The sequence below is a fragment of the Centruroides vittatus genome, unplaced genomic scaffold (assembly GCF_030686945.1).
Source record: "Centruroides vittatus isolate TY-2023 unplaced genomic scaffold, ASM3068694v2 contig_2073, whole genome shotgun sequence".
Classification (NCBI taxonomy): domain Eukaryota; kingdom Metazoa; phylum Arthropoda; class Arachnida; order Scorpiones; family Buthidae; genus Centruroides; species Centruroides vittatus.
The window spans coordinates 378,520-391,167 of record NW_027121287.1 but is presented as its reverse complement, the minus strand read 5'-3'; the positions used below and the strand labels follow the sequence as shown (position 1 = coordinate 391,167).

Here is a 12,648-nt window from a genome sequence, read left to right as displayed (position 1 = left end):
CGAAGAAGAGTGATGTTTTCTAATAGTCTGACCAACATTTCGCATAGATCCCAGGTACTGGACTTCCCATGGGAACACCTTTACTTTGTGTGTAAATAATCATCACCTCTTCTCGCTCGCTTGAAAAATTCATTTGCTTGCATCTGCATAGTCACACCCTGAGGTGTCAAAGTCAATAGTGTCAGAGTAATGTTGTTTTTTGCTATTATTTGCAATTTTTATAAACTTTTAAGATTAATGCTTCAAAAATGCATGGTGATAAATGCAAATGTCACTCTATTACCATGTAAATTAAACTGGACATTATAAAACTAAGTGTATTAGGTGGAAAAAAAAAACAGCATTTGAAACACCCACTACTAAGCAGCAGTGAGTGGGTAAACAAGTTTAAAGTATTCTAGTAAGTACTATACATCAAAGGATCAAACACTAACAACACACAGTTATTCTGTACACATATGTACAGTACTTTCTAGGTTAGTTTTTGACTTACAAACATTTCAACTTATGACAAAATCTCGGGAACCTAACCTGCTTGTAAGTAGGGGAGCACCTGTAAATATAATTTTAAGATTAATAAACATGAGAGAAGTACAACCCTTATATTGTAAATATTAACTTTAATTGACTTACTTGTTGATAATTTCTTGAAAAAACATATAAGAACTTAATTATCGACAATAAATATGACAGTTAAAATACTGAAAATTTCAAGGAATTAAGCACTTCATCAACGTATAACAATTTTAATACATTAAAGCCAAATGATTATCAGATTAATTAAATTGGGCTAAACCGTGCCGAAGTAAAGCAATGGCCAGCCGAGTGCCGTAGCGGGTGATTATAGACCGTGGGTGCCGACTCGTGCCGCGAGTAACTAGTACGGTTATATTTAAATGATGAAATATGTCTGGAAGTGAAGAACAGAGGTCTGGGTAGTGTAACTGGCAATGCATCTGTGTGGTAAGCAGCAGTTATAGGTTTGAGTACACTCCAAGCTGATTCTTTTCTTCCAGAATTTTCTATAATTATTTAATAAAAGATGGTGCCTATGCTTACCTCTAGTGCCAAATTACTCAGTACACAGGGATACTTCATACTTCAAATGACTAACCTTCGATGTTAAATTTGACAAAAATTTCCCTTGGATTTTAAATGATGCTTCAGAATTTGAACTGTGCATGCACTATTTACAGTTCGAATTACAATTCAAATGAAAAATGTGCTCAAGCTGTAAATGCAAGTCATCTGCTCTCTCTCTCTCTCACACATTACACTTGTTCGTTTTCAGTGCTTTTTCCACTTCTTTTTGGTATGTTTGGTTATATAAATTGTGTTTTTCATTGATTTTTAACAATTTCTTCCTGCAATTTTTCTTTGTTGACATCTTTTGAATGCCCTGTACATTGTTTATCTGTTAGTTCAAAATTTCCCAAATGGAACTTTTTAAACCATACTTACTGATTTGAAGCTTAGGAGAAGCTTCTGCATAAACATTAAAAATCTTTTTTATTGTTTGTATCCTTCTGAAATTCATAAAGAGTAGCATGCCAGATATGCTTTTTATTCGAAGACAATTCGACTTAATTTCATTCAAACAAAATACAAAGTAAAAAGTTTAAAATAAACTTCTAACCAAAGAATACAATTTCTAATATAAAACTCCTCTAAAAACACCGGACTATAAGCATATCTTCCATTCCAAACCTAATAACTGGTGCAAACAATTATATTACTGGCTAACGTTTTCGGTCCCTCCACTGAGACCTTCCTCAAGCCTATATTACTTCCTACATGATCTTTTTCCAAAACGATTTTCGAACAATCGAACCTTTAAAATTTTCCATTATGCACGTGCTTCCCGATTAAATCAAAAAAAAAAAAAAAAAAAAAAATTGAACAATTCTGATTCAAAGCGTTGAAAAACTTCCGTAAATCTTCCAAATCCTAACGCTTTAATCATATAACCAATCGTATGCAAATTAAGACCGCTCCATCCTTCCTCTAAAAGTATCTTGCCATCCCTTTTTTTACGATGCCATATACATTCTTTTTCTAACATTTTATCACTTCCACCAAACTGCCCCTCTCTTACTTCGTTAAACTTCCCATTCATTTATTCCGTGTCGTCTTTTTGCAACAGGGCCTGCCAAGCCATCGATAACCTCATTTCATCTTTTGCGTTTATTGGCAGTGACGACTGGAACGCTTTACAAATTTCTATCTGTTCTAACCATCTAATATGCTCCGTATGCGTGGTGGTGGCCAGCAATTTTGCAGCTTTAAAGTCCGGAATGATTTCCGGATCCAATGCATAAACCGTCAAGGAGATGGTATTTCTCCCATTCTCAACGTCCTTCTGGTGTTCCCTTATTCGAACTTCCATAGCCCTTTTTGTGGATCCGATGTATACCAATTCTCTATTACATCGATTATCGGCTAATGGAATAGCGTATACCCCCGGAAGTTTGTCCTTATCCGGTCTATCCTTGTCATTCCTTAGTATTTGCATCATAGAGGGGCATCTCCTGTATGCTATGCCTACCCCTTGCCTTTTCGCAATCCTTCTATATAACTGTTCCAAGCACGGGTTGTACGAAATCGGTACGATTTTCTTTTCCTTATTCCTATTCTCAGGTGGATTCCGATTGCTGGCATTTACATAATCTTTATCTAGTTGTGGTACCAACCTGCCGTAGCCGTGGCTTTTTGCCACTTCACTCAGATATTCGATTTCTTTCCGTACAGCTTCCTGGGTTGAGAATGGGAGAAATACCATCTCCTTGACGGTTTATGCATTGGATCCGGAAATCATTCCGGACTTTAAAGCTGCAAAATTGCTGGCCACCACCACGCATACGGAGCATATTAGATGGTTAGAACAGATAGAAATTTGTAAAGCGTTCCAGTCGTCACTGCCAATAAACGCAAAAGATGAAATGAGGTTATCGATGGCTTGGCAGGCCCTGTTGCAAAAAGACGACACGGAATAAATGAACGGGAAGTTTAACGAAGTAAGAGAGGGGCAGTTTGGTGGAAGTGATAAAATGTTAGAAAAAGAATGTATATGGCATCGTAAAAAAAGGGATGGCAAGATACTTTTAGAGGAAGGATGGAGCGGTCTTAATTTGCATACGATTGGTTATATGATTAAAGCGTTAGGATTTGGAAGATTTACGGAAGTTTTTCAACGCTTTGAATCAGAATTGTTCAATTTTTTTTTTTTTTTTTCAATTTAATCGGGAAGCACGTGCATAACGGAAAATTTTAAAGGTTCGATTGTTCGAAAATCGTTTTGGAAAAAGATCGTGTAGGAAGTAATATAGGCTTGAGGAAGGTCTCAGTGGAGGGACCGAAAACGTTAGCCAGAAATATAATTGTTTGCACCGGTTATTAGGTTTGGAATGGAAGATATGAATACAATTTCTCATTAACAATACATTAAATTTCATGACTGTTACAATTAAATCACACAACTATGTTAAGTAATGACAGCTGTTAAAAATAAGCACAAACTTTCTATTCAACTCAACATAACTTTTACTAATTAACTATGTATTCTGAAAAGGGTGTGGAAGCAACAAAGTTTAAAAGGAAGGTTGTAGTATAGACAATTGAAAATAAAAAGAAACCTATCATGAAACATGAAAGCAGTACATGTGTGGTGAATCTGGCTGTGATGTTTAAGATGCCAAAGTCGTGTGCAACCAGAAATGCAATTTTCATTTTATTATAAATCATTTACATATTTTATTTACTGTTTCTAAATTTTAATTTATTGATTAAAGCATGTAATTGTCATATTTTTACATTAAATAATGTGTATTAGTAGTTTTTTAAGTTGATCAAAATGGGTAATATTTGGGGTCAGGAAACGAATTAGTTTACTTTCCATTATTTATGGGAAAATTGCTTCGGACTTCAAATGATTTGGAATTTGGACGACCTCCCGGAATGAATAAAATTTGAAGTACAAGGAAGGCACTACTGTATTTAATAATTATCAGCAGTGGTAATGTAATCCAATTTAATCTGGTAATCATTTGGCTTTAATATAATCATCGGGCTTTGAGATGTTTATAAATGTACAAATTTAATTTATTACACAACCTACTCTTATAATATTTTAATTTAATTTTCAATAAGTTAAAAAAAACTGATTTTCCAGTAATATAATAAAATTTAAAAAAATAAAATAAAATAAATATAACTTATAGCATACAATATGAGCAGACATGCTTCCAATTTTCATATGTTCATCCATATCCGGTGCTTTCAAGATTTGCGCAATGGTACAAGGCACTACATTATTTACTCTATCAACCTGAAATTATAATTATTATATTAAACATAAGATTAAGTTAAAATTAAGAAACCCATTTTTAATAATGATTTATTGAAGTTATTCAAATTCAATATTTATAATCATGCTCGATAATACTGAAAAGTTTCTTTAACATTGCATTCAATTACAAAACAGTTTATTAAATCTTGTTTAAATAAGTAATTCCTAAAAATGATGAGTAATTATCATATATGACATCAGTGGCATAGCTACAGTGTGAGTCATCCAGTGTGGTCTGTTTAAAGACTATACTATTGAAGACTTATAAATGTAGAAATGATCATAAGAACTTATAACGTATCACGTTTAAATCTGCTTTGCCAAATAATTATTTTCTGATAAAACCTCATTCAACTTAGAGCCTTTTTTTGTTTCCAGTACTGTTTAATAATAAATAAAGTTTGAAGACAAACATTTTCGAATATTTTCTGTTTTTTCAAAATATGTTAACTTGAATACATAAAATATTGAAATTACACAATAACAACGTAACTACAGGAAAAGTATAAAAATAAACCTTAAAATATATTAAAAAACTGACATATTCCGTATACTATCATGAGCATATAACGTGATTGCATCATTGTTCTCCTGCACGATGTTTTCAAGCACACAACAGATGTTGATCCTCTTTAAAGTTGATACAGTAGCCTTTGTTCTCCGATTTAAAAATTTCTATGGTCTCCAGGGTTTTTATGTACTTGGGATGCCTACGTGTTTTGATGATAGTTGCCTCTCCGAGTAGGGCATGCACATCGTTATCGGATGCATAGTGGCCAGAGCACAGTGTTTTTCTTTTTATTTATATCATATTTGTACAGGTACTCCTCACTTTACGACCTATCTGCTTAACGACCACTCACACTTACAATCAATCGAGTTTTGACCTGCAATTTGGGGAATCCCCTTTCTCAGCTTGAGTGTCGATCAGTGGCGAATGGTGACATGTGCACTAATGCGTACTATAATAGTCTTTTTATGAATAAATTTGAAGTTTGTTGCATAATTTGTATAATTTTACAACGATCCTATATTCCCGGCGCAAGCTCCATGCTTAACGACCAATTTGCTTAACGACGTAGTCGTCGGAATGGAACTCGGTGAGAAGTACCTGCATTTCACTATTCTAACTTTGAGTGAGCATAAGGTTGAGCCTACATATTCCGGGTTGTTGCCAAATCTATTGTCTCTCATAAGAAAACTCCTTGTAAACCCCCGAAATTCCGAGCAAGTTGTTACAATTCTTCCCGTTTTTAATGATATTAAATTAACGTTTTTAAACGATGGTACAGCTGTATCTGAATGTTAATTGTATAGCCCTGTGTTTTGTATTTCTTTATATATTGGTAGTATATGATGGTGATCAAGAATGATAAGTTATGTGTTGCACGTACTTATGGGCTGTATGTTGTTACAGAGGGCCCAGGCTATATTCCAAATCAGGTTCTTTTGGTATCCATGGGTAGTAGCTACCCATTGGAGGTGTTTCACTTTTATAAGGATTAAATTCTAGAACATTATATACCCAGAGGATTATCAGTGAACAGTACAGCGTATTGTAACTTGCTTCAGAATCATTTGAAACCTGCAATAAGATCCAAACATCGTGGTTTGATCAGTTCTGGTATAGTGTTACAGCAAGATAATGTATAGCCACACACATCTCGTACGACAGTCCAAAAAATTTTGGATCTACATATCTATAGGAGGGCTACGGGGTGTTTTCCATATCCTTCCCATTTCCCCGACCTCACACCGAGTGATTATCATATCTTCGGACAACTCGAGTAGGTTTTTGGTGGCAAAAATTCAGTACAGGTAATGAGGTGAAAACATTGGTGTATGAGTGGCTGTGCAGTTAACCAAAAGATTTTGTTTTCTTGTGGAATCCAAGTACCAGTGAAGCACAGGCACATGTATTAAAAATGCAGAACTTAGGTTAAAAAAGGATGAAGTGTTTTTATTTGTATGTATGTATATTTTGACAACAAATAAAAACACTTAAAAATAATTAAGGTTACTTTTGACTCATCCTCGTATCTTCAGAGATATATACAACACTTTTAATTTAGAATGTTAGTTATTTTGGACATTATAAAAAAATTAATACCAATTTATATGACTTTATTTCATATAAATAAATGTAAAAACTTATTAAACATCCAAAATGTGTTTTGTAAGTCAAGATTTTGTATAGTGATTTATGGAATCATTACAGATCATAATGAACCTTGCAAAAACTTACATCACTGAATTAAGAACAACATAAAACTTATTATATTATTTTACACTTGTATGTTTTCATGTTAAAAATTTCTGTATTAAATTCTTGAACACTACATTTTTTTTTCTTCATAAATTTTGAAATAAGTGATGTTTGTAAAAGTTTATTTACTATATAATACTGACATATACAATTAAATAGAAATGAATTTCTATTCAGCCACTTAACATCATTTGAACTATTACCAAATTTTCTTGACATGGCTTAAAGTTTTTCAAGATAAATAAACTTTATGGAAATGTAAGACCGTTTTTTAGCCATAAGTAAATCTGAGATCACTTAGTGATCATCATCAAGATACTTTATTTCCCAATAAATAATTTGCTGGATGAAATTTAGATTGGCTATTTTGTTGTTCCATAGAAACCATAAATGCATTTAACTTTGATCAACAAGTTCAATGATTTCAAAATATTATCCGATAATCACCATAAAATAAAAAACTGAAAGATTTTTTTAATCAAATTTACATCTAATAAAAAAATAAATAGAAGAGATAACTAAGTTGCTTTAAATTTATTTTTCCTAAATACCAAGCTAATATATAAACTACCAAATTGTATTATATTATGTTTTAAAACTTGCTTGTGTATGTGAATATCATAATTTAAAACAATAATTGTAGTATTTTGAAATATATAAAAACCCAAATATTGATCATTCATTTTTAATAGAACAGTTGAGACTAGTAGAATAATTTCAAAATACAGTAGAGCATCAATTATCCGACCCCCGATCGACCGTCACGTCGGTTAACCGACCGCGTTCTAGTCTGCAAATTCGAGTGTACGATAGTGATGTGGCGCTACAATATTTGGCTATGTCTTGGCTACTTTAACATTATTTTTGTTAAATGTTTGCATGTTTTAGCTGGTAATATTGGCTCGACCATGAAAGGGAGGCCAGTATTTAAACCAGGCTTAATTTTCAATTTTTTTCTTTATTTTTGTATTTATTTTGTGCAAAATAAAGAAATAATTTTTAACGATACAATAGTGACGATTATTATTTAAAAAAAATTTTGTTAGGCTTAACATCAATGAAAATTCAATGCGAACTAGGTTAATAGCAATATACTAATATACTAATTACATGGGATATACTAATATACTATACTAATAATGTATTTTTTCATACTTTCGGTTATCCATTTTTTCAATTATCTGATCAATCCCAGTCCCCAATTGAGTCAGATAATCAATGCTCTACTGTAATTATCTTTTTTTTATTAAGGATTATAAATGAAAATAAAATTTCATTCTGTATTTTCTTCACTTGTTAACAATAATAATAACTCTCTCGTGGTTACCACCTGGTCGTGGTGGGAGAGCCCAGTAATTTTACCGATCCATAGGGCAATCGATGCAGGTTGGAGCACAAGTTCCTGGTAGGGTCACCCATGCCAGTAAGGGATCTATGGGGAGAAATGAAGCTAAGAGTGACCACACCCACATTCTGCAAAGTAGTATTTATCATGGTAGTAACCAGATCAAAGTGTGATACCGGCTCAGACGTTGCCTGGGTTAACAAGGACCACATTTATAGGTTAGGCAGAGGTTCACGTTTGAAAAATAGGCCGCAGTCTCCCTTGTTACCGGTGGCGTAAGCAGCACTGGCCCAAGCATAGCTACTGCAATGCCCTCAACAGATGTGAGGAACCAACCCAGCCCTGGTGTTTCTGTGGCAATGCATCCACAGACCACAAATGCTGGAAAACCATGCCAACGGATGAAATGGACTGTGGAAATGAAGACGTTTATCATCCGTACTTACTACACCATCACAAGACTTGAAACAAACATGACAGCGTACAGACAACAACTACACCATAGATTCACACGACAATATCCTCACCGTACAAAGGGTTGTTGATCAAAAAAATAACAATTATTCACAACAACCTTATCCCACAAACAACAGGTTGCTGATCAAATACAACAGACAAAAACATTTAACATTAATGAAGATCACGTAACCTGTCAGGATAATCTAGCAACAAGCACTGATTACAGCACACACACAACAACTACTACTAATACTACAGACACATCCTCATCCACCACTGATAACATAGACATAGATTTAGTTAATATGTTCTCACTTATATTTCAGGAAACATTCACTAAATATACAAGCACAGATCTTACAGAAAGACCATGATTACCAAAAATCAACACGTCAAAGCAAGTAGGAAAAACACTAAATTATGTAAACATTCACTTGATACCACACTACATTCATTCAATTTCTACACTCTCAGACATTCATACATTAGTTTATGCTGGGCAGTCACAGCAGTGACACAACATGGACTGAAAATACAATCGCAGACAGATACACAGAAAACACAATTCTATCACAAGCCTGCCTAGCAGCGAATAGAAACAAAAATAAATGACATTAGACAGCAATTAGGCAGGCTGACACAATACACTAAAAACAACTTAACACCCAAATTAAAGAAATAACTCAAAAACATTTTCAAAAAAAAATGAAAACACATTACAGAATACATTGATACACTAAAACAAAAACTTGCAGCCAAAGCACATAGACTCAAACAATACAAAACCTGTACTGTACACTACGAAAACAACAAAATAAATTATTTACAAACAATGAAAAACTCTTTTACAGACAAATTAGTAACAAAACAAACACTGATACACAGCACAGTGGCACACCAACAGAAGAAGAACTCACATATTGGTCTTCTCTTTGGTCCAGTGCTGTCACACACAATGATGATGCAGGCTGGATCAAGGAGGAGAACAAAAACTACAACATACCACTATGCCCTGTGCTTAAATAAACATACACGATGCCCAATACACTGTTAACAGAACACACAATTGGAAGACACCTGGTGTACACAACATTCACAATTTCTGGTACAAAAAGTTTACATCAATGCACCAGGAACTAGCTAAACACCTAACAAATAAAGCAAAGATTAATTAAAGAATACCAAAGTAGGTTAAATGCTATTCTCAGAACACAGTTAAATGCAAAACACACAGTTAAAGCAATAAACACGTATGTCATCCCAGTACTCACATATTCTTTTGGAGTTATACATTGGACTCACACAGATCTCGAGCAACTCCAAAGGAAAACAGGAACAACACTTACTAAGCATAAACATCATCCTAAATCCGCCATAGAAAGATTAACCCTTCCACGTAAAGATGGACATAGCCTGATTGACAAAGTTAACCTTCACTACAAACAAATACAGTCACTGCGAGAGTTTTTCTACATTAAACAAGAAACATCAGTTACATAAAGCAGTAACTAGCAGACTCAAAAAACACACCATTAAATTTACACTCGCAACATATGGACACAACACAACATATAAAAAGCATAGACACCATTAAGCAATCGTGGGCTCAAAAGGCACTCCATGGTAGGATCCCTACAACCTGGCCCAGGATTTTGTTGACAAAACTGCGTCAAACAGCTGGTTAGATTGGGGATGCCTCTTTGGGGAGACAGAAGGATTCATGATTGCCATACAGGATCAGGTCATAAATACTAAAAACTACAGAAAACACATACTCAGAGATACAACACTCACAAATGACACATGCAGAAAATGTCACATCATGCCAGAAACTATACAACATATCACTTTGATTGCAAGCTCTTGGCACAGACAGATTATTTACACAGACATAATCAAGTGGCAAATATAATACACCAAGAGCTTGCAAAGAAACACAAATTATTAGACATCCACAAACCATACTACAAATACATCCCACAGACAGTATTGGAAAACAACACACACAAAATGTACTACGAGAGCCATAATCACAGATGATGCAATTTACCACAACAGACCAGACATCACACTCATTGACAAACACAATAAAATCACATACATTATAGACATATCCATTCCAAACACTCACAATATACAAAATGCATGCACTGAAAAAATCAGCAAGTACACAGAACTCACCCAGGAAATAAGGCATCTGTGGAGGATGGATAGGGTGCTTATTGTACCTGTTGTTTTCTCCTCTACAGGTGTGATACCACACACACTACACAAAGCCTGGGAACATTACAATTGAATAGAAACACATACATCACACTACAGAAGGCCACTATATTGAATACATGTCATATCTGTTGCTTAAAAAATAAAAAATAAAAAAAGGATTTTGTAAATTTGAATTATTAGTTTGTCCTTTTTATTTTCAAATCTGATCAAATCAGTTGAAAACGTTTTTACGATTAAATTTGTTGCTGGATTCTTGTAAAAAGGTGCTGTTTTCATTTTTTTGTTGCTTAAAAAACAATTGAGTGTTACGAATTAAGACACTTGGCAGTTTTTTCATCTTTTATTCAGTTCAACCGAATAAAAGATGAAAAAACCGCCAAGTGTCTTAATTCGTAACACTCAATTGTTTTTGAAGCAATAAAGTACGAGGCACAGTTTTAGATTATAAAGATAAATATACATGTCACATTGTTAGGAAATTCCTGAATACAGATACACACACTGACACACTTTTTAAATTTTATTTTGGTTACTATGCCTTGACTTTGGTCTGGCATAGTATACGGCCACTAGTGTCAACCGAGTAAAACTCACAAAACCCAACATAATAATAATAAAACAATTTTCCACTTCTGTTTTTTTAATTGAAAATTATTTGCCACTTCTGTTGTTAATTTCTTTAATCCAAGTTCTTTCTGATTATTTTACCAAAGCTATTGATGATGACCTTATCTCAAAAAAATCCATTATCAAAGCTTGATTTTATTTGTATTTACTTTTTAAAATAAATTTTCTAATATCAAACTAGGTTTAGTGAATTTGACAAAATTGGAATTCTCTATTTGTACTACATCACATCTCTTTAAACAAGTATTATAAATTGAAAGCAGTAACAATGCAATTACAGCATCATAGTACAGTAAAGCTTGTTTTGTGGCCACCCCTGAAATTCCCCAATAAAACTGCATAAATATGAATATAAATCAAACTCCATATTGGTGGCCACCTTGACCTCACTTATGTGGCCAAGACAGGAGTGATCTAAAGTGATATTTATCCTTGTTTATATGGCCAACAGAGCAGAAAAACTCTGCAATCCTGAATGCAATATATCATTTAAAGTGCTTTAAATAAAATTGAGTTTTATTGCTATAGTTTTGGAATAGTCTGCCAAGATCCCTCTGATAGACAATATTCAAATAAAATAAAATTTTCAGTTACAGTTGACAAATTAATTTTAACTCAAGAAAAAAATTCACATAAAAGGCATTAAGAAACGTTTTAAGGAACGTTCCAAACGACTAATGCGTTTACCACATTCTATGTATATCAAGACGCATGTACGTCGACATTATGCATTTTTCAAGTTAATGTTTTAAACTTTCTTATTCTTAAAGTTGTTATGTTCAAAACGGCTAATCCCGTTATTATTTCAATTTTAAAAATCCATTCAAAATCTGATTCTATTACTGCCAGAGGACGACGTGCATTACTATGTCGAAAGTGCTCGCAGGAAAATAAAACATTCCTTAATGCCTTTTGTGTGAATTTTTCTCTTGAGTTAGAACAATTGTTGGTGTGACATCCACCATACATATTTAAATTACCTTACAAATTAATTTTATCTCCACAATTTGATAAGAAGAAAGACAATTATATATTTGTTCAATAGACAATAATTTTATACAAAATCTCATTATATTTTGTAAAATTATAACTATGTAAAAATCAGTAATGATCGGTCTACATCAGGGGTGACAAATTGTGGCACATAAGGAGAAAGCATCTGGAATGTAACATATCATACAATTTCGATTTATCATCTGTCTTTTTCAATCATTCTTTTGGTTTGTCACCGGATCATCCTTTTTCTCAATCAGCTATTTTACATTTATTCTAATTAAAGCAAATACATTTAATTTCTTTAAATATTGTTATTCAAAGTCTAAAACATTGACATGCATAAACATCTTTAAAGCTAAGTATGCTTACTATATGGCACACAGG

The 12,648-nt window shown here is 33.4% G+C and overlaps 1 protein-coding gene across 1 annotated transcript in view; it reads right to left on the bottom strand.

Moving 5' to 3' along the window:
- The window catches only part of LOC136970640 (replication protein A 32 kDa subunit-like), a 43,710-nt gene that overhangs the window by 18,875 nt on the left and 12,187 nt on the right, over nucleotides 1-12,648 (bottom strand). Inside the window, exon 3 of the mRNA XM_067265100.1 lies at nucleotides 4,223-4,324. Within this exon, the coding sequence (XP_067121201.1) occupies nucleotides 4,223-4,324 (102 nt within the window). The remainder of the gene's footprint in view (nucleotides 1-4,222; nucleotides 4,325-12,648) is intronic.